This window comes from Natator depressus, chromosome 28 (assembly GCF_965152275.1).
Source record: "Natator depressus isolate rNatDep1 chromosome 28, rNatDep2.hap1, whole genome shotgun sequence".
In the NCBI taxonomy this organism is placed as follows: domain Eukaryota; kingdom Metazoa; phylum Chordata; order Testudines; family Cheloniidae; genus Natator; species Natator depressus.
The window spans coordinates 13276967-13304704 of record NC_134261.1 but is presented as its reverse complement, the minus strand read 5'-3'; the positions used below and the strand labels follow the sequence as shown (position 1 = coordinate 13304704).

The window sequence follows — 27738 nt, the reverse complement described above, 5'->3', positions numbered from 1 at the left end:
TCAGATTTGTGTCCATTTATTCTTTTGCATAGAGACTGTCTGGTTTGGCCAATGCACATGGCAGAGGGGCATTGCTGGCACATATCACATTGGTAGATGTGCAGGTGAACGAGCCCCTGATGGCGTGGCTAATCTGATTAGGTCCTCTGATGGTGTCACTTGAATAAATATGTGGACAGAGTTGGCATCGGGCTTTGTTTCAAGGATAGGTTCCTGAATTAGCCATTTTGTTGTGTGGTGTGTGGTTGCTGGAGAGTATTTGCTTCAGGTTGGGGGGCTGTCTGTAGGCAAGGACTGGCCTGTCTCCCAAGATCTGTGAGAGTGAGGGATCGTCCTTCAGGATAGGTTGTAGATCCTTGATGATGCGCTGGAGAGGTTTTAGTTGGGGGCTGAAGGTGACGGCTAGTGGCGTTCTGTTATTTTCTTTGTTGGGCCTGTCCTGTAGTAGGTGACTTCTGGGTACTCTTCTGGCTCTGTCAATCTGTTTCTTCACTTCCGCAGGTGGGTATTGCAGTTGTAAGAAGGCTTGATAGAGATCTTGTAGGTGTTTGTCTCTGTCTGAGGGGTTGGAGCAAATGCAGTTGTATCGTAGAGCTTGGCTGTAGACGATGGATCGTGTGGTGTGGTCAGGGTGAAAGCTGGAGGCATGTAGGTAGGAATAGCAGTCAGTAGTTATCCGGTATAGGGTGGTGTTTATGTGACCATCGCTTATTAGCACCGTAGTGTCCAGGAAGTGGATCTCTTGTGTGGACTGGACCAGGCTGAGGCTGATGGTGGGATGGAAATTGTTGAAATCATGGTGGAATTCCTCAAGGGCTTCTTTTCCATGGGTCCAGATGCTGATGATGTCATCAATATAGCGCAAGTAGAGTAGGGGCGTTAGGGGATGAGAGCTGAGGAAACGCTGTTCTAAGTCAGCCATAAAAATGTTGGCATGCTGTGGGGCCATGCGGGTACCCACAGCAGTGCCGCTGATTTGAAGGTATACATTGTCCCCAAATGTGAAATAGTTATGGGTAAGGACAAAGTCACAAAGTTCAGCCACCAGGTTAGCCGTGACATTATCGGGGATGCTGTTCCTGACGGCTTGTAGTCCATCTTTGTGTGGAATGTTGGTGTAGAGGGCTTCGACATCCATAGTGGCCAGGATGGTGTTATCAGGAAGATCACCGATGGACTGTAGTTTCCTCAGGAAGTCAGTGGTGTCTCGAAGGTAGCTGGGAGTGCTGGTCGCGTAGGCCCTGAGGAGGGAGTCTACATAGCCAGACAATCCTGCTGTCAGGGTGCCAATGCCTGAGATGATGGGGCGCCCAGGATTTCCAGGTTTATGGATCTTGGGTAGCAGATAGAAGACCCCAGGTCGGGGTTCTAGGCATGTGTCTGCACAGATCTGTTCCTGTGCTTTTTCAGGGAGTTTCTTGAGCAGATGGTGTCATTTCTTTTGGTAACTCTCAGTGGGATCAGAGGGTAATGGCTTGTAGAAAGTGGTGTTGGAGAGCTGCTGAGCAGCCTCTTGTTCATATTCCAACTTATTCATGATGACGACAGCACCTCCTTTGTCAGCCTCTTTGATTATGATGTCAGAGTTGTTCCTGAGGCTGTGGATGGCGTTGTGTTCAGCACCCTAGTAAGAGGGACTCATATGCCTCTGACTCACAGAACAAAGCAGTTGATAGAAAGGGTCTTTGGAGATTTACTCCAAAGAAGGGCAAGCCGCAAAAAGCAAAATTGGACCACTCACCTGGGGGAGCTGAGAGACCACAACATTTGTGGTTAGCCCTCGACAAAGTACTTATGATGTTTATCTCCCTTGTGGCTTCTTTCATGATAAATAAGGTGTGACCTCTGATGGAAGCTTTTCCGGCACTCAGAGCCTCTATCCTACATGGACCATCTTTTATCTCCTAAGGTCTGAGTGGTAAATGAAAGCTTTCCCGCACTCACAACATTCATAGGGTCGTCTCTCTCCTTTCTGGATTCTCTGACGATCAATAAGGGCTGATCAAACAGAAAGAAGTTTGTTCTATCGTCCCAGCATTCCTAGGGCTCCTGGCAAGCATGGGTTCTTTGATGTCTAATAAGGTAGGAGTGCCGAGTGAAGGTTTTCCCACACTCACAGCATCCATAGGGACTTGAGCCTCCGTGGGTTATCTGGTGTGTAATAAGGTGTGAGCGCCGAGTGAAGGTTTTCCCGCACTCACAGCATCCATAGGGTCTCTCTCCAGTGTGGATTCTCCGATGTCTAAGAAGATGTGAGTGTCGAATGAACGTTTTCCCGCACTCGCAGCATGCATAAGGTCTCTCTCCTGTGTGGATCCTCTGATGTTCAATGATGTGGGAGCGCCAAAGGAAGATTTTTCCACACTCAGGGCACATGTTTTCTCTCTCTCCCATGTGGATTCTCTTCTGGGCAGTGGTTTCCTTCAGGTCCTTGTGGTTTTCCTCACAGCTGTTGGATTCACCTACTTTCTCCCCTGGCTGGTTTCCCTGCTGCCTGTCTTCACGACTCCTGGACACGTACCCTTCAGTGCTTTGTGATAATGCCCCATTCATTTCCACGTGCTCAGCATCTTTGTGATCTGGATTCTGCTCCGTCTTCTCACTCACCGTCCCATCGTCTCCTGAGACAGAGAGAGAAACCTCAGAAGCAGGGATGGAAAAGGGGAGAGGAAACCAAAGGGAATGCTAGAGAGATGGGGGAAAATATCAGGAAATTAATTCCCCCAAACTCTTTCCCATACGGGAGAGAGGAGGGGATCAACTATATCTCCACATCCCATCCCGATGCTCAGCATAAAGGGAGATTAGGAAGTGAGCTATTGCAAAATGTTGATCAGGATGGATAGGAAGCAATGAGTGGTATCTTCTCTGAGGATATGACACCTGCTGGGGGACAATCCTGAACTTCAAGAGCTCTCAAGGTCTTGGTAGGGAATCCCAGCTGTGTCCTTCAGGCACAGACTATATTTGAGTTGGTCTAATGATTCCTCACCTGTGCAGCTTTCTCTCAGGATCTCTCTTTCCTCCGAGCCCTGGAAATCTGAGACCCACAGCTCTTCCCCTGGTTCCAGCTTGGCCATCACCTCAGGTTTGGAAAGTGGAAACCCTGCTCAGATGACAGAAAACAAGTAAAATCAGGTGAATTCATGGGATATTTGTCATAAAGAACATGGCTTTTTGCTTTTTTTTTTTTAACCCCTGCTCATTTTAAAGCACAGAAATTCTGGAGCTAGCTCTCCAGGTGTTCAAAGGTACCAGACACTCTGATTATAAGGGGATTAATTCTCCACCGCTCTGCTGGTGGACACACAGCCAGATACTCCTCATCAAAGGGGCTCCTAAAACCCAGAGAAAGTAACTCCATATCACAAAAATCCAAGGGCAAGTCACCTTGGAACTGCTTTTTACTGACAAAGACCCGCAAAGGGAATGAGATTGTCATAGGGGAACTGGGACTGGTGAGCATGGGGTTGTGGGGCTCAGCATTGTAAGGAATGGGAAGGAGTGGGGAGATCACTGAGTGCAGTATGTCAGGAGTGTTAGGGATCAGGAAACCACATTTTGAGAAGTTAAGGAATATAGTGAGTCAGGTGTAATGGAAAGGAGCGTGAAAATCCCCCAGTGTATGGTGAAGGTTATAGAATGATAGAATCTATTATACAGCAACGTAGGGCTGAAAGGGACTTCAAGGAGGTCATTTATTGCAGCCCATGCACTGAGGCAGGAACAAGTAATCCTAGACCATCCCTGAGAGGTATTTGTCTAAACTGTTCCTAAAAGTTTCCAATGGTGGGGACTCCACAACCTCCCTTGGAATCCTATTCCAGGGATTAACTACCCTGGTAGTCACAATTTTTTTCCTAATATCCAACCTAACTTGCCCTTGCTCCATATTTAAGATTGAGTCCGGTCTTTCAATCAATTTTGTACCCACTTTATATTAATTTAATCTAGACCACTGTGACACGGGGCCAGAAAGGGTTAAGCAGCTCACAGGCTCATTGACCCAGATTCAACCTTTACAGACATGTTAGAAAAGTATGTAAATGGTAATTAGGCCCATTCCATGTTAGATAGGCTAGAACTTTGAAATGCACACCTGTATTGTTAGAGAATGAGAGGTGATACTAATTTGATGAGTTTACTTGTATCTTAGATCAATGCATACTGCTATTCCCAGGTGACTGGGGCAGGCATCAGACACCCCGCCACCGAAATGCCGCTGAGAAGTGGCAACGCTTGTGGGCGGTTCTCCGGCGGCCGAGCTTGGAGGCGGTATTTCGGCAGCGCGGTGTCCTGCGGGTGCACAAAAATGCCCCGGCACCTGCGGGCACCACGTTGGGGACCACTGTCTTAGATGTTAGCCGTGTCAACAGACAGTTCCTGTCTATTACTCTAGCGATTGATTCAGCGATCAAAAGGTAATATTAACATTTAGATTAATCTTGGGTGAAATAATGTCGTTGTCTATATGTCTGTTTAAAGTCTGTGTCTTCGCTGTTCAAAAATAAGGAGTGAACTCTGATGGCCGTTTCCCCCATACTCCGATCATCTATAGCCTGTCTATCCTGTGTGGATCTCTAATATCTCCTACGGTCTGAGCGGGAAATGACTGTTTTCCCGCACTCTCATTCATAGGGTCTCCACCCTTGGTGGATTCTCTAATGATTAATCAGGGCTTCTCTATCCGAAAAGTTTTTTCCGTACTCACAGATTTCATAGGGCCTCGCGCCACGGTGGGTTCTCTGGTGTCTGATAAGGTGTGAGCCTCGCGTGAAGGTTTTCCCGCACTCCGGGCACGTGTAGGGGCGCTCGCCCGTGTGGATTCTCTGGTGTATAATAAGGTGTGAGCGCACAGCGAAGGTTTTCCCGCACTCGCAGCATTCATAGGGTCTCTCTCCGGTGTGGATTTTCTTATGTCTGATAAGATGGGAGCTTCGAATGAAGGTTTTCCCGCACTCACAGCATGCGTAGGGTCTTTCTCCCGTGTGGATTCTCTGGTGCATAATAAGGTGTGAGAGCCCAGGGAAGGTTTTCCCACACTCAGTGCATATATTTTTTCTCTTTCCCATGAGGATTCTCTGCTGGGCACTGCATTCCTTGAGGTCCTTGTGATTTTCCTCACAACCGATGGATTTACCCACTTTTCCCCCTGCCTGGTTTCCCTGCTGCCTTCCCTCATGACTCCCGGGCATGTTCCCGTTAGTTCTTTGTGATAATCCCCCGTGCAGTTCCATGTGCTCAGCATCTTCCTGCTTTGGTTTCTGCTCCTTCTTCTCACGCACCATCCCATCATCTCCTGAGACAGAGAGAGAAACCTCAGAGGCAGGGATGGAAAAGGGGAGAGGAAGCCAAAGGAAGCACTGGAGAGATGGGGGGAAAGATCAGGAAAGGAATCCCCCAAATTCTTCCCCAGAGGGTAGAACGGAGGTAATCAACTCTGACTCCACATCCCACCCCACTGGTCAGGATAAAGGGAGGTTAGGAATTGAGGTACTGCCACGTGTTGGTCAGGATGGGTAGGAATCCATGAGCGATATCGGCCCTGAGGATACAACACCTGCTGGGGGACAATCCTGAACTCGAAGAGCTCTCAAGGTCTTGGTAGGGAATCCCAGCTGTGTCCTTCAGGCACAGACAGTATTTGGGTTGGGCTAATGATTCCTCACCTGGGCAGGTTCCTCTCAGGATCTCTCTTTCCTCAGAGCTCTGGAGATCTGAGATCCACAGCTCTTCCCCTTGTTTCAGCTGGGACATCACCTCAGGTTTGGAAACTGGAAACCCTGCTCAGATGAAAGAAAACAAGTGAGATCAGGTGAATTCATGGGACATTTCTCACAAAGAACACGACCTTTTTTAAACCCCTGCTTATTTTAAAGCACTGAAATTCTGGAGCTAGCTCTCCAGGTGCTCAAAGGTGCCAGACACTCCGGTTATAAGGGGATTAATTCTCTGCTGGTGCACACAAAGCCAGACACTCCTCATCAAAGGGGCTCCCCAAACTCAGAAAAGTAACTCCGAATTACAGAAAGCCCAGGGGAAGTCACCTTGGAACTGCTTCTTACCAACCGAGACCCTCCAAGGGAATGAGACTGTCACAGGGGAACTGGGACTGGTGAGCATGGGGTTGGGGGGCTCAGCGCAGAAAGGAATGGGAAGGAGTAGGGAGATCACTGAATGCAGCACATAAGGGGTGCTAGGGATTAGGGAAGCACATTTTGAGAAGTTAGTGAATATAGTGAGTCAGGAGTAATGGAAAGGAGCGTGAAAATCCCCTAGTGCATGGGCAATGTTATAGAATGACAGAACCACAGAAATGTAGGGCTGGAAGGGACTTCAAGAGGTCATTTAATCCAGCCCATGCACTGAGGCAGGAACAAGTGAACCTAGACCATCCCTGAGAAGTGTTTGTCTTAGCTATTCTTAAATACTTCCAGAGACAGGGATTCCATAGCTTCCCTTGGAATCTTATTCCGGATCTTAACTACCCCTGTGGTTACAATTTTCCCCCTAATATCTAACCTAACTCTGGCTTGCTGCAGATTAAAATTGAATATGGTCTTTCAACCAGTTTTGTACCCAACTTTATAATAATTTCATCTAGACCCCATGTCCCTAGTTTCCCTATGAGAAGGGCATGTGGGTCTGTGTCAAAGGATGTACTAAAATTAAGCAAATCTGCTGCTTCCTTGTAATACCCTAGGCCAATAACCTTGTCAAGAAGGCAATTAGGTTGGTTTGGTATGATTTGTTCTTGACAAATCCATGCTGACTATTCCTCATAATGCTCTTATCCTTCAGGTGCTAACCAACTGATTGTTTTCTAATATGATCAAGTATCTTTCCAACTCTCAAAGTTAGTCTGACTCATCTGTAATTCCTCAGGTCCTCTTTGTTCTCCTTTTTAAGGATAGGTACTGCGTGTGTACTTCATCTGTCCTACATGAGTTCTCAAAGATAATTGCTAATGTTTCTGAGATTGCCTCATCTAGTCCCTGAAGCACCTAGGACGAGCTTAGGGAATTAGATATTCTAACTCAGTAGCAACAGACTAATTCCTCTGGAAAAGGAGACTACGAGAAGTAATAATAAGACTGTGTGACATCAGGGAGGGACTGCCTCAAAGATCCAAGGAGCCTGCAGAGAAGAGAGACTGTGGCTGCTGCAGATAGGAAGGGGGAGCGAGATCCTCCAATTCCCCAGAAGTTTCATTACCAACTTAGGACATCACCAAGAGCGAAGATGTCACCTTGTGACCGGGAGGAATGTCCGGCATCAGGATCGGTGGCTGGGGTCACAGTTTGTAGGGAATAGGGGTGTGCGTGTGGTGGGGATAGGTAGTACACAGTGGAGAGAGAAGAATGCGAATCATAATATTTAAAAATGTATAAAATGACGTGAAAATGGAGTTTGGTTAGAATGGAGAGCAGGCTCACCAGCAACGGGGACTGGCCAAGGATTTTTTCATAATAGGCTGCCATCCCCTGCAGGTCTAGATCCCCAAAGCACCCCTCTTCCCCCCACTAACCCCACCCATCCCACTTACCAGGTGTCTCTTAGGACTCTCAAATCTTAAATTGACCCATCACTCTGGGGGGTGAAAAATCCACACCTCTGAGTGACATAATTAAGCTGACTTAAACCCAGTGTGGACTCCTCTAGATCAATGGAAGAATTCTTCCATCAACATAGCGAGCACCTCTTGGGGAGGTGGATTAACTACGGTGATGGGAGAATCGCTCCCATGACGCTAGTTAATGTCCGCACCGAAGTGTTACTGCAGCATTTGAGGAGCAGACAAGCCCTTAGTCCTGTTTCCTCAAACGCCCTGTGGTGGAGTCGGAGCTGCTCTGGAATAATGAGTGCTCTGCGTTCATTATAGCAGAGCTCCAGCTCTGCCATCGTGATCAATGGCTCCATGGCTAGTTGGCAGCCGGTGTCAAGTGGAGTGCCCCAGGGGTCGGTCCTGGGGCCGGTTTTGTTCAATATCTTCATAAATGATCTGGAGGATGGTGTGGATTGCACCCTCAGCGAGTTTGCAGAGGACACTAAACTGGGAGGAGTGGTAGATACGCTGGAGGGTAGGGATAGGATACAGAGGGACCTAGACAAATTGGAGGATTGGGCCAAAAGAAATCTGATGAGGTTCAACAAGGACAAGTGCGGAGTTCTGCACTTAGGAAGGAAGAATCCCATGCACCGCTACAGACTAGGGACCGAATGGCTAGACAGCAGTTCTGCGGAAAAGGACCTAGGGGTGACAGTGGACGAGAAGCTGGATATGAGTCAGCAGGGTGCCCTTGTTGCCAAGAAGGCCAATGGCATTTTGGGATGTATAAGTAGGGGCATTGCCAGCAGATCGAGGGACGTGATCTTTCACTCTATTCGACATTGGTGAGGCCTCATCTGGAGTACTGTGTCCAGTTTTGGGTCCCACGCTACAAGAAGGATGTGGAAAAAGTGGAAAGAGTCCAGCCGAGGGCAACAAAAATGATTAGGGGACTGGAACACATGACTTATGAGGAGAGACTGAGGGAACTGGGGATGTTTAGTCTACGGAAGAGAAGAATGAGGGGGGATTTGATAGCTGCTTTCAACTACCTGAAAGGTGGATCCAAAGAGGATGGATCTAGACTGTTCTCAGTGGTAGCTGATGAGAGAACAAGGAGTAATGGTCTCAAGTTGCAGTGGGGGAGGTCTAGGTTGGATATTAGGAAAAACTTTTTCACAAGGAGGGTGGTGAAACACTGGAATGGGTTCCCTAGGGAGGTGGTTGAATCTCCTTCCTTAGAAGTTTTTAAGGTCAGGCGTGACAAAGCCTTGGCTGGGATGATTTAACTGGGAATTGGTCCTGCTTTGAGCAGGGGGTTGGACTAGATGACCTCCTGAGGTCCCTTCCAACCCTGATATTCTATGATTCTATGGTTGAGCCCTACTTCCTGTTTAAAAGTTCACTATTCTAACGGCTCTGAAATGCAGAACCGTACTTGGATTGTCTTGGCATTTGCTACTCTCCGTGGGTGCGGTTAAATTCGGTGTTATTTGAGCAAGGAGTTCCTGAGATTCCCTCCCCCAGACTCCCTCCAAAAAAGAACCTTTTTACAAAATCCCCACGCACTCACAACATTTTGCACCCGTGTAGGGATGAACGTGAGCGTCTAATTGTGCCCGAAGGATCTCAGTCACTTGGTATTTATGTCAGCTAGTACCTGGCATCCACTGCCTCTCTCAGGAAGCAGTAGTGAAAAAATGAACTGTAACAATTGCAGCTTCAGATCAGCAGGAGCCAAACTGATGAATCAAAGAGACTGAAATGCACACGTGCAGGAAGACTAAGGCTCTGCTAACAGCAGAGGGTTTCTTGCAATCAGCTCGCACAGTAGCTGGCTATCTCCAGGGGACGTGCTGGGGCCGTTGCCAAACCTGAGCTACATTTGACTTTGAGCCCGACCATTGACAGCTTTCAGACAATGTGTGTTGAGCTTTATTCTTGCATTTTATAGGGGGTCTAAGGTGTAACACAGCCAAGGCTCACCTGACAACTCAATCAGTTTCCTTTTCAGGAATCAGTCTAAGGAAGGACGGACACCATCGCAACCAAAGGTAGACCTAATTTTGTGTTTGCCTCTACCTACTAGTGTAAGATGTCTTTTAGTTTTGCTGGCTACCACAGAGATTTCATACCTGACTTTGCCTCAGTCAGTGCTCCCTTGACTCCTGAAGGCATCCTGTGCCAAAAAATTATAAATTCTGTGCATAATATTTTAAAATTCTGCAAAATTCTTCAAATTTTATTTGTCAAATAAATACGGAGGCTCCAGCAGGGCATTGGGGAGCACAGGCCACTGGCTGCACAGAGGGGGGAGATCACTGTGCAACTCCCCCAAACAACATCCCCAGGACAGACTCAGCGGTGAGGCTGCACCCAACCCTGACACAGCGCAAGGACCGGGCTCTGCCCCAAAACACCCCAGGGCCCTGCCCCTCCATGCTAGGTGCACCAGGTGTGGGCAGACATGCTCAGTAAGGCACGATCCAAGTGTGGAGGGGCTTAGTGTCGGGGGATCCAGGTGTGAGTTGAGAGGGTTTTGTGTGGGGCAATCTGGGTGTGGGTGGCTCAGTGGGGGATAAGGGTGCAGGGGGCATCTGGATGCACAGGGACTTTTTGGGGGGTTCTGGGTGCAACAGTAATGGGACTCTACAGGGGGGTCCAGGTGAAGGTGGTTGGGGCTCAGAACAGGGGGGGGAGTTCTGGGCATGGGGGGGATAGAAATCAGCAGGGGGGTCTGGGTGTGTGGGGCTCAGTGGGGGGGTTCAGTGGGGTGGGGATCCAGGTGCAGCTGGTTGGGGCTCAGTAGGATGGTGATCCAGCAGGTGCGGATGGCTCGTTGGGGTGGTCCAGGTGGAGGGGGAATGAGGCTCATTGGGGGGGTTCTGGGTGCATGGGGTGTGAGGCTCAGTGGGAGGTTCTAGGCATGAGGGGGTCTGGATGAATGGGGGGGGTGGGCGGATGGGGAAGCAGCTCCCTGTACAGTGACCCATCCCCCTGCAGCTGAGGAGCAATGGATGCAGGAAGTGCACAGGGGAGGGGGAGTTTGCAGAGCTTCCTACAGCCAGAGGAGAAATATGGGGGTGGGTCTGACATGGCCCCAGTTGCTGCGCAGGGGAAGAGGAAGTCCCATCCCAGCCGGGACTAGCAGCTGAGCCCGGTACAGGGTAGGAGCCACCCCAGCCAGGTCTTCCCCAGCCCTGCCTCTTACCCCACAGTGATTTACCCATCTGCCGGCTGCCCTGGGCACCCAAAACATACTGCTGGGGGAGGGTTGCCTGACCGCTCTTGTGACTTCTCTTTGCTACCCTGTCAGAAAGTCATTTTTCTGTGGGGAAGCAAAGAAATCTGCGGGGACACAAATTCTGCGCATGCGCAATGGCGCAGAATTCCCCCAGGAGTATCGCTTGTCCCAGCTTCTCGGGAAGGGAGCGCAACGGTGCTGGACAGAAGAAGATACAAAGCAGTCACTGCTTTGAAACAAACTGGAGCCTTGGCTTCAGTTCTGGCACCACCTGACCAGACCCTACCCTTTCGTGGGGAAGTTGCCGCAAGAGAGAGAGCGCTCTCTGCTCTTCTCTCTCAAGAAATCTATGGCAAAAGAAGGCTCATTGCTTATGCCTCTAAAGTACTTTCACCCGTGGAGCTCAAGTACGGTGTGTGTGTGACCCTAACTTGTTAGCCGCTTATCGGGCAATCAAACATTTCACCTTTTTAATTGGTCTCTCTCCCGTAATTTTACACACAACACACACACCTACTAACCCGCTCAGAAAGGAGAAAGTTAAGGATGGACAGGTCTCTAATGCTTGATTAGCTCAGTTGTCACTGTTATTGCAGGATAAGGACATAGCTGTTCGCCCTTTGTCTGCACCTTCATCTCCCTTTTGCATGATGTTACCCCTCACGAGTGTCCTATGACGACACCTCCCTTTTCTCTAGACCAGTTTTTCAAACCGTTACCTCCTTGCTCTGACACTTCTTCATTCCTGTGTATTTTCACAGGGGGATCAAGTTTCTACAAAGATGGGAAACCTTTTACTGGTTTCGGCCTCTACGTTCTTTCTCCATCCGATTCCTCTCTTTCTTTTTCACGTACACCCCACTGAGCCCAGTAGGTTGGCCTCGCCGCTGTGGCATGTGCACTGGAATGTTTTGCCCCCTCTAATTTACAGTTGCTTTTCCTATCCAATTCGGGGTGGGTCTGCAATGGTCTTGCAGAATCTCTGCCTTTGGGGCATGCTCACAATTTGTATCCTCCTATGGAGTGATCAGGAACAGTCAGCATGGATTCACCAAGGGAAGGTCATGCCTGACTAATCTAATCGCCTTCTATGATGAGATTACTGGTTCTGTGGATGAAGGGAAAGCAGTGGATGTGTTGTTTCTTGACTTTAGCAAAGCTTTTGACACGGTCTCCCACAGTATTCTTGTCAGCAAGTTAAAGAAGTATGGGCTGGATGAATGCACTATAAGGTGGGTAGAAAGCTGGCTAGATTGTCGGGCTCAACGGGTAGTGATCAATGGCTCCATGTCCAGTTGGCAGCCGGTGTCAAGTGGAGTGCCCCAGGGGTCGGGCCTGGGGCCGGTTTTGTTCAATATCTTCATAAATGATCTGGAGGATTGTGTGGATTGCACTCTCAGCAAATTTGCGGATGATACTAAACTGGGAGGAGTGGTAGATACGCTGCAGGGCAGAGATAGGATACAGAGGGACCTAGACAGATTGGAGGATTGGGCCAAAAGAAATCTGATGAGGTTCAACAATGACAAGTGCAGAGTCCTGCACTTAGGACGGAAGAACCCAATGCACCGCTACAGACTAGGGACCGAATGGCTCGGCAGCAGTTCTGCGGAAAAGGACCTAGGGGTGACAGTGGACGAGAAGCTGGATATGAGTCAGCAGTGTGCCCTTGTTGCCAAGAAGGCCAATGGCATTTTGGGGTGTATAAGTAGGGGCATAGCGAGCAGATCGAGGAGCGTGATCGTTCCCCTCTATTCGACATTGGTGAGGCCTCATCTGGAGTACTGTGTCCAGTTTTGGGCCCCACACGACAAGAAGGATGTGGATAAATTGGAAAGAGTCCAGCGGAGGGCAACAAAAATGATTAGGGGTCTGGAACACATGACTTATGAGGAGAGGCTGAGGGAACTGGGATTGTTTAGTCTGCAGAAGAGAAGAATGAGGGGGGATTTGATAGCTGCTTTCAACTACCTGAGAGGTGGTTCCAGAGAGGATGGTTCTAGACTGTTCTCAATGGTAGAAGAGGACAGGACAAGGAGTAATGGTCTCAAGTTGCAGTGGGGGAGGTTTAGGTTGGATATTAGGAAAAACTTTTTCACCAGGAGGGTGGTGAAACACTGGAATGCGTTACCTAGGGAGGTGGTAGAATCTCCTTCCTTAGAAGTTTTTAAGGTCAGGCTTGACAAAGCCCTGGCTGGGATGATTTAATTGGGGTTTGAGCAGGAGGTTGGACTAGATACCTCCTGAGGTCCCTTCCAACCCTGATATTCTATGATTTCCTTTGGCTTATGCCTTACTACTTTCTTACATGGCTTGCCTTGCATCCCCCCTTCCTTTGTTTGCAAGGTACAAAGCCAGAGTAAAACAGCTCGATTTCACCAGGAAAATTCTGTCGCTGATTCTCGTGTGAAACGAGGTGCTCCAGGGGGCAAGAAGTGGACATTTTCACACAAAATCATGAGCACCCCGATTCCCTCAGTGAACACTGCAGAAACTCTGGCTGTGTCAGCAGGCAGCAGCAGAGATAGGGACTGACTTGCCAGCACTATGGAAGTTACTAGAGAAGTGATTAAACATACAGGGGAAAATGGAATTGTCACAAGATTCATCTTTAAAACCTTAGGAGTCAAAACTGGCATTGGCAACAGGAAGTTGTTTGCTCATAGACCAAGAGAATGAGATACCAGTATGGATGTTACCAGAACAAATATGAAAGGATTTAATATACTCGGTCCATGACTTACTTTCAGGAGGGCATCAGGGAACAGACAAACTATGGAGAGATTAAAATCACTGGGCTGGTGGCCACAGATGAAAAAGGATATAAGAGAATATTGTGACAATTGCTTAATCTGTGCACAAAATAATCCAACAAGCAATAAAAAACAATGCTCCCCTTCGACCCCAGAGAAATTCAGGACCAGGGTCTAGTTTACAGATTTATTTTGTTGGTCTGTTACCCAAGACTAAAAAGGGAACCAAATATTTGTTGGTCGCAGTAGATCCAGTCTCAAAATGGACTGAAGCTTTCCCAATGCAAATCAACACCGCCTTAGCTATGGCATGTGGATTGGCAGCACAGGTATTCTCCTGATGGGGTTTTCCAGCAAAACTGGAATCAGATCAAAGATCTCATTTTACAGGAACTGTCATGTAAAACTATTTGTTGGCATTAGGAATAAAACAAAAGTTCCCCATTCCTTATCACCCACAGTCCTCAGGGCAGATGGAAAGGAGGACTAGACTATCAAGAAAATCTGTGTCCGTAAATGGAACAGATTGGGATAGCTTAAGTCAATTAGTTCTGATGGCAACCAGAGCTACTCCAGCCCGTGCCAGAAACCCCACTCCCTTTGAAGTAATGACAGGGAGAGAAATGAAAATGCCAGGACGCTTGTTGTGGGAAACGAGTCATGCACATGTTGAAGGGATTAAAACGGATGTTTTTATGAAAAGATTTCAGAGACACCTTAAACAAGTAAACCTGTGTGCAGCTCATGAATTGGGAAAGCCAAAGAAAAAGGCAAAGATGTATTTTGACAAGGGAATAAGAGAAAGTGATTGGAAAGTAGGAGAACTTTTGCCCTACGCGGTACCTGACCATCATGTGTGTCGTAAGTGGCTTGGCTACTACATTGTAGATACGTTCCTCTGTGTATCAAATCCATGTTACTGGAAGTAGATGTAAGCAGGGTCTGAATGAGCTCTCCCCTGGCCGCTAGCGGGGGAGGAGAGACTGCAGGAGCAAACCGTATTTAGAGGAACACACCTGCTCTGCGCAGGTATCCAGCGGACAGGAGCTGTATGGCTCCAAGTGATCCACTCTGGCTGGTGTTGGGTTACAAACCACTTTAGTGCTGAATGCAGGGGTAGGAACTGTTGTTATCAATGTTATTGTCATTACTGTATGAATAAAGGGGAGCAGAACTGTGCTTACCCCCCTTTCTTACCCCGACTGCCCTCCTTTCATTAAACATTTCTTCTTTTCTACACTCAGACTGTGCTTGCGAGTGGGGAAGTATTACGTCTTGGAGGCACCCAGGGGGTGGTGTGTAATTTTCCCAGGTTACTGGGTGGGGGCTCGAGCCGGCTCTGTGTTGTATTGTTGAAAAGGAACCCCTAGATACTGAACCCGGCCCTGGTTGCATAAGTTTTATCATGCTAATCAACTTAAGTTGTTTAAGGGAAAATCCCTTCCCTCTACAGAAAATTGACATCACATAAGATACCAGGTTGCTGATCCTGGTCCTGTGGGATTGCTTGGGGTTGGCAGGGAAATTAGGGTGACCAGATTTCCTGATTTTAAAGGGACAGTCCCGATATCTGGGGCTTTTTCTTATATAGGCGCCTATTACCCCCCACCCCCTGTCCTGATTTTTCACATTTGCTATCTCGTCACCCTACAGGGAATGCAAGAGAACAGCTCCACCTGCCCCTGGAATCATTAGTAGGGATCATACTTGGAAAAGAGACGGCTAAGGGGGGATATGATTGAAGTCTCTAAAATCATGACTGGTGTAGAGAAAATAGATAAGGAAGTGTTGTTTACTCCTTCTCATAACACAAGAACAAGGGGGTCACCCAATGAAATTAATAGGCAACCGGTTTAAAACAAATAAAAAGAAGTATTTCTTCACACAATGCACAGTCAACCTGTGGAACTCCTTGCCAGAGGATGTTGTGAAGGCCAAGACCATAACAGGGTTCAAAAAAGAACTAGATAAATTCATGGAGGATAGGTCCCGCAATGGCTATTAGCCAGGATGGGCAGGGATGGTGTCCCTAGCCTCTGTTTGCCAGAAGCTGGGAATGGGTGACAGGGAACAGATCACTTGATGATTCCCTGTTCTGTTCATTCCCTCTGAAGCACCTGGCATTGGCCACTGTTGGAAGACACGATACTGGGCTAGATGGACCTTTGGTCTGACCCAGTCTGGCCGTTCTCATGTTCATAGGAGGTGATATTCTATTTCCAGTAAGATATGAGAATGCAAATCAAATACCTTTAGTAAACTGGAGACGGAACAGCTCCACCTCCTCTGAAGTAGTATGGGGTTGTTTCAGAGCCATGGTACAGACACAGCATTATAAAGGTCGAGCGTTTGGATACATGAATAATCTTTCATTGTTAATTAAAGGTCTCGTCCCTATGAACACAGGACAGGTTTTCGTAATTGTAACAACAGACGAGGAGCCTCCAGAACGTGATACAGCATGGGATGAGCCACTCTGCTGACCACAGTCACCTCAGGGAGTGGTAACCCTCATATTAGAAGAACCTCTAACTACCAGACTGCATACCTGGAGGACACTCCCAGCAGAAGCTGGGACCCCAGTTCGTCGCTTTTAAGATGCCCTGATGTGGAACCTGGATCACCCAGTGGTTCACCTGCTACTTCAATACCTGGGACCTTGCTTAAGAATATCCTGTTTGCGCGCACACCTGTTGCGTTAAACCTGTCTCACTGGAACGTGGTTGGCCGTGCAAAGGGAACAAAAAGTTGCAAAAAGTAACGGCAGTAATAGATAAATTAGCAACATATCAGACAGACATTTGCCTCGCAACCTGGTATTTTTTGAACCAGGTGTCTCCAAGAGTTAGATGGAATTGTTGGTTCTATTTTGGGTTTGTCTGGATCAGGCTTGTCAATGCAGAACAGAGCGGATTTGGAAAGCGAACCGCGGCCAGCGGGAGCCGCGATCGGCCGAACCTGCGGACGCAGCAGGGAAACAAACCGGCCCGGCCCGCCAGGGGCTTTCCCTGAACAAGTCTGGGAACCACTGCTTTAAGGGATACTGAAAATGGACGGATACCTAATCTCGCTGAAGATGGGCATTTGGTTAAATTATTGCCCACCGAGTATAAAGGGAACTTCTGTAAAGAACTTCTGTATTAGAAGTTTGGGGATCAGTGACACTCCACCCTAATCAAGGCCCGTGTTATATAAATCTTGTTCAATGAGAGAGTCTCTGCACATTTCTTTTACAGAATCTTTCCAAATACAGCTGTCTTCAGCACATTAACCCCTGCCCCTTCAGCAGATTACATACAAGAAGAAATCTACAAGGAGCGACTGGACATACCGCAGCTGCTCGTGCTTCACCCAGCGACACGAACATGGGGAACGCCGGCTCTAGCTTGCTGCTCTGTCAGCGGGTAGCCATATGTTTGCAGGTGTGATGTTTTTGACGTTGCAATGCCGGCCTGTGGCCATGGAGGCCCTACACAGACCAAGAAGACAGACAAGCTTGCCGCTGTTGTCTCCTGACCGGTGAAACTCGCTAAGTGGGGACGCCCTACTGTGAAGGAGGCCTATAACGTGGAAGAACGGTACGGCAGGCGACTAATCATAAAACATTTTTATATGGTGACTGTGGTGAGCTGCAGTGGCCTCCCATCGAGCCGGAGGGGGAGGGACCGCTCTTTGGGCCCGAGGGGGCAGAGACTGGCCGTCACGAGGCAGGACAGGAAGTATAAAAGTTGGGCCCGGGCCAGGGAAGGGAGGAGACGTCTCCAGCCTACAGTCTGGTTGTGTTGCTCTCTGCACACAAGTCAGCGTGTTTTGGCTGGATCCCTGCTGACCCACTCCACCGCTCTTAGGGCCCTGGGCTGGGACCCGGTGGAGTCGGGTGGGCCCAGGTCCCCCTACGCCTGCTGCCAACCCAACCCCTGGGGTGGCAGCCTCTTCCCCTTAGGCCAAAAGGCTCGTGTTTGTCTGCCACCGGCCAGAACCAGGACATCAGACGGTCTGTCATTTGCTCTGCCCTGCCCCAGGGCCTGAGCCTTAAGGCTGTTTGTCTGCCCCACCTGAGGGCTGGGGCTCCTTAAAACTACTGGATTGTGCTGTCCTGCCTAAGCCCTACTCCTGGATAGGGGGCGGTGCCCCAGAGACGCAGTGAGGCAGAGCGGTCTCCCACTGAGCTGGATGGAGAGGGACATTTGTAGGGACCCACTACAAAGACCTTCAATGTGATGTGGCTCTTTGTGCCTCATGGGCAAAGCATAAGTGGTCAAACTCTAATTACGCCTGTCCCACTTTGTCAGAAAGAATCAGCCAAAGAAAGCCTAAGCATCAAGAAGATATTGCAAGTCATATACCAGTTTTTAACCTACATATTCCTCCATTAACCGTAAACCTAAAATCATTGTTAAATTGAACGGATACACATGTTGTCCAAATCAGCACGGACATGCATGCGGCAGAAAAGTCTTTAGAAGATCTAGTACCTGATGGAGATTTTAATCTACTTATTCTCATACAGGGAGAGGAGTTACATTTAAGGCTAGTTATTATGGAAGTAGTGTTAGGTTTCTTTATTGATTTTATTTTGTCAGTTATGCAGAGTACTCAAGCAGTGTAAATCTCACATGAGCACCTTAGCTATAGCCTCAAAGAAACAATTAACTAAGTAGTTTATTGTTGCTCTGGTTAGTTAACAATAGCGACAAGGGGGTGTCTGTTAGTACCTGTTAGTAAATATAAACGCTTTTCGTTCCTTTCTTTCTCTAGATCTGATTCACTTACATATTTTAACAATCTTGGGAGCCTTCATGCCTCTACGACTCCAGATGTTCATGGAAACCATCTCCTTAACATATATCTATAATGCTGACTTAAGCACGTATAGACTTGGGAAACGAATAAGGGATGATTGTTACAACAGCTGATGTAGGCTTGGGAAATCAACAGGGAAGAATAATTGTGGGGATAAGGAGGACCCACTGAGAGAGGTTATCTTGAAGAATTGTTAGTTCTCCCGGCTGTAAATGATCATGCCTTCACACATAAATCAGGTAAACTGAGAATGTTACAGAAACGACACCAGAACGTATGTTTCTGGGAGAATATTCTTGGCAACAAGGTTTCCTTTGTCCGAAACCCTCTATAAGGATACTGATATGGGAATTTAGTTGGGGGGAACGAACACTGCACGTCCCCTCCGGATGCAGGAGAGACACAGATCCAGCTCTTAGTCTGACAACAAAGGGTGGTAACGTACCTATTTCTGTCTGTACGCTGTATACTGCTGTACTAATCTCTGACTGATGATCTTAGATTACATAATTCCAACTGAGCCGGTTATTTCAACAATCTCGAGTCATTAACTCAGACACGCAACAGCTGCCTCATGCCTTTCACCACATGGACAGTGGCTAAACCCACCTCTGAAAACCAGGAAATGAAGAGCTGAAGCCCACAACACCTCCATGACACTATCTTAACTTTGCCCCAAGCCCCTGGCCCGGGAGCTGGCAATCGCCACTGGGAACAGGTCAGGCAAAGGTAAACAAACTATTTAGGGAAGTGGAGGGTTCTCCATCCCCTGAAGTCTTCAAGTCAAGACTGGATGCCTTTCTGGAGAAGGATTTAGTCCAATACCAGGTATTCAGCTCAGTACCGCAGTAACTGGATGAAATTCTACGGCCTGCTGTCCAGGAGGGTCTGATTAGATGACCTAATAGTCCCTCCTGGCCTTTTAATCTATGAATCAATAAGGTCTATGAGGAAGGACTAAGAGAACCTGCCGTTGTTTGTGTCGTGTTTCACAGACGGGAATCCCAGCATTTCTCCGCATGCCCTCCGGCTGTGAGCACTGGGCCAGGTGTAGCTGTAATCGGGCGGGGGAGGGAGTAGTCCTTGGGGGACGGAGGGGGATAAAGGGGTGGAAATGTTTTGCAAATCTGGGACGGTTTGGGTGCAGCGGGCTCGGTGTTGGAGGGCTGGCCAGGGGCAGGCAGCGTCTGTTCTTTATGCCAGACCTGGACCCAAGTTTTGCCTTAGCCAAGAGAAGACCTTCGACTTTGCCCTGTTCCCAAAGCGTTGTCTAGCAGGGGAGGGCAGAGGGCTAGTGTGCGTGTCATTGGCATGTCGGGGTGATGCTGAAACAGGGCAGAGTTAAGGCTGCATTATGGGGGGAGGGAGAGCTCAGTGGTTTCAGCATGGGCCTGCTAAACCCAGGGTTGTGAGTTCAATCCTGGAGGGGGCCATTTAGGGATGTGGGGGAAAAACTGGGGATTGGCCCTGCTTTGAGCAGGAGGTGGGACTAGATGGCCTCCTGAGGTCCCTTCCCACCCCGATATTCTGTGATTCTAAACCTTCACTCTTCACTTCCTTTCCTAAGACTGGAGGGGACGGGAATCCTTACCCAGCGAGGTCACATTCTCGTAGTTCTCCTGCATGATGTCCCAGTACAGGTCTCGCTGAGCGGGGTCCAGCAGAGCCCACTCTTCCCTGGCGAAATACACAACCACCTCCTCGAAGGCCACCGGCTCCTGTAAGAGAAAGAGCCCCCCACTCAGGACCTGCTGCCCCAGTCACAACCCCACAATTCGCAGGAGCGCAGGACCAACCAAATGGAAGCTCTGTGAGGCACCCAGTCAGCAGAGTCCCGTCTGCACCCCCCTCAGAGGAGGCATCAGGATGAGGGGAGTGTGACACTCGATACCGCAGGGGACAGCCCTGTAACCCCCATATTCCTCATTTGTGTATATAATGGTGATATTGCATATAAAGCAGGCCGTGTGAGGTGTCGTGGGAAAGGTTACGATCTGCTGAAACCCACGGTTCCATCTAAATATGTGTATCCTTCATGCATATTAAGTTATGAGAATTGCATTGTACGGCTGTCACTAAAACACGCTGTGGGTTTTTGGAAGTGCCCAGATACTAGCTCTCCAGAGACGACGACACGGGAGGGTAACCAACACCCGGATGGGTGCGGAGCAGACATCACCAGCCACTATCCAGCAAGGGAGTTACAATTCAATGACTCACTGACAGGAGAAATTGCCTCCCCTGGGGACTCAGCAGTGCCCCCCAGACATGCCTGGACTTGTGTTCTCCAAGCACATGGACTCAGGGCAGAAAACAGAACACAGGGGCCCCATGCTTGGCCCTTCCTCCTCCCCCCGCCTACGCTGCAAGTAACAAGGACGCTCACAAGACTGATGATTTCAACAGGGGAGATTGGCCCAGGTTTAGGAGACAAATGTGTATATTAGGGACTGTAAGATCCAGTGGGGTGAGAACATCGCTTGATGTAAATACTGTCGAGCGTGATAAGGGTTAAGGTTTACACTGTGTGCTTATATTTTATTTTATATTTTTGACTATCACTTAAAAACTCTCTTTTGTAATCAGTAAACTTGTTTTACGATTTATCTTTACCAGTGAGTTTGCCTGAAGCGTGTGGTGAATCTGCTCAGGTTTGCAAAGGCTGGTGTGTGTCCACTTTCCACTGATGAAGTGGGGGAACCAGTTAATAACTTTGCATTGCTCAAGAAAGGGTCTTAGAGAGTTAAGGGGGCATAGGGGTCCCAGGCTGCACCCCGGGATCCCGTCACAGGGAGAAAGAGAGAGCCCTGGTCCCTCCCCTCTCTCTGCATGGGACAGGATAGTCTCATGCCTCATAGGCTGGTACAGGACCTGGAGCCCCCAGCAGCGCCCAGGGACAGCTCCCTGGTGGGAAGCCAAACACCCACCTCATTGCCAGCAGCTGGGTGTGAGGGGATGGGGCCAAGCCCCACTGGTGGGTGACCCCTTCATATCTCCCAGCAGCCTCTGGTCAGCGGGTTCCAGCCGCAGCACCGGCAGGCTGGTCATTTCGCCAGCCCTGTCCGAGGGGGTGTTTCCTGTCCCATCAGTCGGGCCGTTTCCTCTCCCGACCCCCAAGGGTCTGTTCCTAGAACCTAAGCCCAGGTTAAACCAGTCCCCGCAGGTCTGTCACACCCTGTCCCCCTCCTTTCCTCCTCCCTGTGGATTTCCTGCCCCCCTCCCACCTCCGGACGAAACTCCCCAGAAGCTCCCCCCTCCTCTGGGTTTACTGCCCCTCCCGGTGCAGAGGGAACCCACCAGCCACGCCCCGATAATCCCTACCTGAGCCAGCTCCCCGGCAGCCGTTGCTCGTCCCCGTCCCCTGGGAGGCTGGGCCCATCCGGAGGGAAAGGGGGAGGTCGTTCCGCAGCCTGGCAGGGCGAGGGGGGGGATTGGAGAGACCAGCTTTAGTGACGCTCACGGCACCTCCCGCAGGCTCCTTCCCCGCAGAGGAACGTTCTAGGCACTCCACCTCGCAGAACACCGACGTCGCTTTATTGCGGCGCGGACCCGACCCTTCCCACCAGGGCTAGCCCCAGCGAGACCCTTCAGGGCCCCCCAGGGCAGCACGTTCCCCGGCAGGCCGGGATCTGGGCCGAGCTGGGGGTTGGATAAAATCTGTCCAGTGCTGAGACAGGAACTGGAGTTGAGCGGGTCTGGGAGCTTGTGACCTCCCTTCTCGCTTGCTTCTCCCTCCCCTCCCTCTGGCTGGGGACTTCGTTCCTGTCTATTCATGGAGGCCTTTGCTTTCCTACCCGTGCTACTGCCATTCTGGATCCAATCTCTGGGCTTCGTCCTCACCTCTACTGAGCACTGGAGGGGTTTCAGTCTCTGGCTGTGACACGGACACGGCAGGGAAAGGGTGACTAGGGAACAGCTGTGAGCTGGATTCTGAAGCCGGAAAGATTTTTGAATGGGGGGTTTATGGGAACGAATCGTTCCTTGGCTCAGTCCACACCTGGCACAGCAGCTAACTAACTATTCATTCACAAGAGGCCCATATACAAAGTAATGCCCTCTTCCCCTTCAGAAAATGAATGATCTAGTCTGACGGGTCTCAAGCGTTTGCTTCCCCAGGTGACTCACGATAGGCAACAAGATGGGCCGTGAGATATTATCACTTTTGTTATGAGCTAAAGCAGCGGTTCTCAAACTGCGGGTTGGGACCCCAAAGTGGGTCATGACCCCCTTTTAATGGGGTCACCAGGGCTGGCTTAGACTTGCTGGGACCCGGGGTTAAAGCCCGAGCCCCACGGCCCAGGGCTGTAGCCGAAACCGGGGGACTTCAGCCCTGGGCGGCAGGGCTCAGGTTACAGGCCCCACCCGGGGCAATGGGGCTCAGGCTTCGGTCCCCCCACCTGGGGGCCGTGTAGTCATTTTTGTTGTCAGAAGGGGGTCACGGTGCCATGAAGTCTGAGGACCCCTGAAAGCAAAGTCTCACTCTGCCACTTTTATCCTTCAAGGTCCCCTACTCTTGAAACACCCACCCACGTTACAGAGACGCAGCCTTGAGACCCACTTTATTCTTCCTTTCACAGTCAACGTAAGGGGATCCCCCCGCCGCCCCCCCGCAAAAAAACCTGACTTCAAATAAGGGGCCACCAATGTGGAAAGCGTGAGACGCACGGACACGCACTCGAGCAGCTCCCGTCTCATTCACAATGATCCCAAAGACAATCTAGGGCTCTCCTCCCCTTTCCAGCCAGTCTGTACACGGGAGACCAGCCCCATCTCTCCTTCAGGGCCAGGGTCTATTCAGGCTCCACCCGCTCCTCGCACCCGCGACTCTGCTGTCCCCACGTTCAGTCGCTCATTAAAGCGCTCAGGCTCTTCCGGGTATGGAGCTTTTATCCGTGTCTCACCGTCTCTCACACCACGCCGGGTGTTGTTCCTCTTCCCAAAGGGAACCACCCCCCTGAGATCCGGATTCGCTCTGAATCCCCATCGGACGTCACAGCAGGAGCGAACCAGTCACGGGGCTCACCCGGCGTCACCTCGTTCCACCTTTCCAGGGGCACATGGGGGCTGGAGGCGGCGCCCCCCTGCCGCGAACATGGTTATTGGTGTGAAATCTCCCCCCGGCCCGTCAGAGACGGACACGTACCTGCGTCGCTCCCCAGCTCCCGTCGCAGCGTCTCTAGGGGAAGGAGAGGACGGGAGAGGTGAGGATTCAGGCCCTCGCGATCCTGGGGAGGTTCCCCTCGGTTACGAATGGAACCGCTGTTAACTACGGGACGGTGACACAGACCGAGGCCCACAACGCAGCCGCTGCGGACAGAGCCAGCCCCACAGGGCGACTCCATGGGGAAGGGCGACTCGCGGAGCTGGGGCTGCGAGATGGAGCCCGGGGTCAGTGACATCCCGAGAGTCCCCGACTCCTCCCCAGGGCCAGGGTCGCTCTAACCAGAGGAGACGCCACCCCCAGACTCCATCTCACCTTTGAATCCCCGCAGGACCTGCTGCAGGACGGCCCTTGTCAGAGAGAAATCGCCGAGTCTCCTCTCCAGCTCCGCAAACCCCGGCTCCGGCTCCCGAAACGCCCTGTCCTCCCTGCCGGGGAAAGAGGGAGGGGTGAGAAACGGGCCCGGATCCCCAATCCCTGAGCCCAGCAACCCCCAAACTCCAGCAAACCTGGATCTGTGCTTTGCAGCCCGAGATGGGCACTGTTCTAGCGAGTCACCTGCCCTCAGCCCTGGGCTCTCCACAGAGATGGGACACGAGGAATGGAGAGGGGCTCAGGAGCTTTCTCTGGGACACTGGTTCTGTGGGGTGCAGAGCCACCCTCATCCGCTGGGTTACTCCAGGAACAAGGGGCTCCGGCACTGGGGTTACCAGGAAAGGAAGGAGACAGGGACCAAAGGGTGGGCGTGTCTCACAATCGCACTGTGGCCCCAGACAGATGCTTCGCAGGGAATGAGCCTGGGCCCTTGAATGCCAAAAGCCCAGAGCCCTTCCACGGAAGCTGTAACCCTGGGGCGTCCACCTCGTTTGGCGGGGGGGCCGTATTCGACTCCCTGGGGCGGTCAGCGGGCCCGGGGGTCGATTGCAGACTCTGTGCACGGCTCCGTTCAGAGCAGGGCCCTCACTGCTCTCAGCGGGACACCCAGGCACAGATACCGAGGGGGGAGTCTGCCCGTTGGAGAGGAAATAACCTTTTCGTTACCTGTATTCATCAAGTCCTGTATGGTCACACTCAGTGTCGCGCCGTGGGGAAGTAGCCCCATCCCGCGCCTGCCAGGGCTCCTCCTTTCCCCTTCCTCCCACCCTCATTTCTCCATTTCCCTCTCTCCATTGCCTTCATGTCTCTCCTTTGCTCTCCCCACCCTACAGAAACTCCCCGTTCCCACCCCTCCAGGGCTCCACTCCCCGCTCCAGCAGTGACCGGCCAAGGCCTGCTGACATGAAAGTGTCCTTGTCTCAGCCGACGCTCCAGTGAGACGAACGGAGGAGTTCACACCCGTCTGAGCCATGCCTTCCGGCCGCTGGCAGACCCAGAAAGACAACAGCGTCCCCGGCTGCACGCGGGAGGGGTTCTCCCCAACCACGAGGCCGAGAAACTTGCGCTAAAATGGAAAGCGGAGATTCTCCACACCGGGAATACCTGAGGCGGCCACAGAAATACGCCAGACAGGCCGGGTCCGGCCCATGGGTCCGACAGCCCTGGTGGGACCCCAGGAGCTGTCAGGGAGTAACAGGCTCTTCCCCCTCGTGAGGCAGCCACGAGGGGAGACCTGATCCCAGGCACCAAGCCGGCGTCTCACACTGCGGGGGCGGGGGAAGCTCCGGATTTCGTGCCGTTTCCCAGCATAACTGAGCATGAGGGGGGGTGAAATGGAGCCGGGGACTCACCTGCTCCCACTGCTCCCGGCACCCTGGAGAGGGAGCGAGAGAAGAGACAGTCACGGGGGGGGTGTCCCAGGCAGAGGGGCCACCGTTGGCGTCTCTGGCGTCTGGGGCATTTCAGACACTGGGGTTCACGTTCAGAGAGCAGCTGCTGCCCCCCGGGAATCCCTGCTGGGATGTCGCCATCAGGGAGGCACTTTACAGGAAGAAAATATTTCTCCGCCTTGAGAGTGAAATTCCCACTTGGGCTGAGAGCCCCGCAAGCCCCCTGGCCCCATTAAACCCGTTCGCCTGGGGTGGCGAGGGGCCTTAGGCCTGGCTCGGGGCCTCGGCATGGCAGGGAGGGGACGTCACCCTCCAGCCCAAATGCAGTTAGACATTGGCAGGGCATTTACTGCGTGACCTTGGTCAGGGCTCTGCCCCTCCCTGTGCCTCACTTTCCCCCTTTCTCCCATAGGGATAATGCCCCTGTTCCCCCTTTGTAAAGTGCTTTGGGGTCTGGGACGGAGACGCTCCTATAGGAATGCTGCGTGTGATCATTGCAACGACAGCCTGACCTGCAGGGGTTGGCTCAGCGGCGGCTGCCCCTTCTCTCCTCCCCGCTCCCCGAGCAGGGAAATCTCCCCGGACCCGCGGCAGACGCCCGCATCCCTTCTCTGGACAATGGCTCTCTCTAGCTCTTCCAGCCGGGACAGCAGCCGCTGCTCCTGCTCCGCCAGAAACCCTCGCAGCTCCTGCCACTCCCAGACCATCTTCTGCCTCTCGGCTGCCGTCCGGCTCTGCAGCCACAGGGAGAGGGCGGGTGGGTACCGGGGGAGAACCATAAATGCCCCTCCCGGCGGGTGGGGGACTTATTTCCCAGAGCGCGGGATCTCTTGCGCTGGGGGACGGGAAGGTTATTTACCCCAGGAAGGGTGGAGGGATCAGGGCAGGGGTGAGCTGTACATCGCTCACGGGGGGGACTTTTCTCCCCAAAACCTCATCCGATTGCCCTGGGCCAAACTCTCCATCTCCGCAGCCCACATTTCCTCCCCATCCCCCCAGGTGTGGGAAAGGCTCCCCGGTCACTGTGACACGCAGACAGCCCGTGGGCAGGGGCTCTGGGCTCACACAGACTGACCCGCTCCTGCCCAGCAGCCTCCTGCACCCTGCGGGCACCATGCCACCCCCGTGTCGGACCCTGGGCTCCGGTGGGGACGGGTCCCTGGCTGAGGCTGGCGGGCTGGGCCCTGCATTCGCCGTCACTCGGGGCACCGGGATCCCTGGCGAACCTGGGCCCTGGGCACCTACCAGCAGCTCCTGGCTTTGAGGCTGCTCCTCGGCTTTGGCGGCTTCTCTCTCTTTCCCCAGAGGGGCCCGACGCTCTCGGGGGGGCTCCTGGAAGAAGCGGGGGGGGGGGGGTTTACAAACTGCTGCAAACGGCCTCACAACGGCCAGATTTCAGGGCCCGTCCTGCCCTGCAGACGCCCGAGGAGAGTCCCTGGGACGCACTGGGGCTTTCCCCCACCCCAGGCCTCGTTCAGCCTCAGCCAGGAAGCTCTGAGGGGCTGGTGAAATGGGGAGCAGGTTTCCCAGAGAAAACACAGGGCCCCTGGGAGAGGTGACAGGGGTGCAGCCCGGCTGCGCCCACCCACCTCCCAAGCAACAAACTTCAGACACTGCCCCCAACTTCCTCCCCGCGAACTGGCCCCCGGCCCCACTCACAGCCCTCAATATTAGCATCAGTGCCGGATCAGAACATGGACCCCCCCCCAAACCCCAGCTCTGTCCCCCCCACTGACACCTCCCAAACCCCAGCTCTGTCCCCTGCACTGACACCCCCCAATCCCCAGCTCTGCCCCCCAACTTACACCTCCCAAACCCCCAGCTCTGCCCCCCACTGACACCCCCCAAACCCCCAGCTCTGTCCCCCACTGACACCCCCCAAACCCCCAGCTCTGCCCCCACACTGACACCCCCCAACCCCCAGCTCTGTCCCACACACACTGACACCCCCCAAACCCTCAGCTCTGCCCCCCACTGACACCCCCCAAACCCCCAGCTCTGCCCCACACACACTGACACCCCCCAAACCCTCAGCTCTGCCCCCCACTGACACCCCCCAAACCCCCAGCTGTCCCACACACACTTACACCCCCCAAACCCGCAGGTCTGCCCCCACACTGACACCCCAAAACCCCCAGGTCTGCCCCCCCACTGACACCCCCCAAACCCCCAGCTCTGCCCCCGCCACTGACACCCCCAACCCCCAGCTCTGCCCCCCACTGATACCCCCCAGCTCTGCCCCCGCCACTGACACCCCAAAACCCCCAGCTCCAAACTACTCCCAACCCCCAGCAGCCCCACGCCCCCCAGATCCACGCCCCCCGGCGGCCCCCATCCCCGCGCCCCGCGTGTCCGCCCCACGCGTGTCCCCGCCCGGACCCACCGCGCGGCGCCCGGCCCCGGCCATGGCCCCGCCGCCGCCGCGGACGCACGAAGGGCTCCCGGGAGGAAGAGGCGGCTCC

General features: G+C 52.1%; 1 protein-coding gene across 2 annotated transcripts; it reads right to left on the bottom strand.

Moving 5' to 3' along the window:
- Positions 1 to 1787: 1787 nt before the first annotated feature.
- On the bottom strand, positions 1788 to 27738 carry LOC141978895 (uncharacterized). Of its 2 annotated transcripts, XM_074941241.1 has the most exons (12): positions 27660 to 27738; positions 26522 to 26608; positions 25789 to 26010; positions 25238 to 25260; positions 23826 to 23938; positions 23493 to 23525; positions 21671 to 21759; positions 19941 to 20067; positions 5670 to 5783; positions 4712 to 5299; positions 2993 to 3106; positions 1788 to 2621 (listed from the first exon to the last, which is right to left on the bottom strand). In XM_074941241.1, the coding sequence occupies exons 1-12, from the start codon at positions 27681 to 27683 to the stop codon at positions 2041 to 2043; spliced, it is 2115 nt and encodes a 704-aa protein (XP_074797342.1). In that variant the 5' UTR covers positions 27684 to 27738; the 3' UTR covers positions 1788 to 2040. The 2 variants fall into 2 exon arrangements, with proteins under 2 accessions (XP_074797342.1, XP_074797344.1); XM_074941243.1 differs by lacking the exon at positions 25789 to 26010 and having other exon boundaries at positions 1789 to 2621.

Coding starts and splice junctions, on each gene's coding strand:
- LOC141978895 (XM_074941241.1), bottom strand. CDS start 27,683: ATGGCCGGGGCCGGGCGCCGCGCG. Junction 21,760..23,492: donor GGAGCTGGGGAGCGACGCAG/GTACGTGTCCGT, acceptor TCGCCCTGCCAG/GCTGCGGAACGACCTCCCCC. Junction 3,107..4,711: donor CGCGAGGCCCTATGAAATCT/GTGAGTACGGAA, acceptor TCATCTGAGCAG/GGTTTCCACTTTCCAAACCT.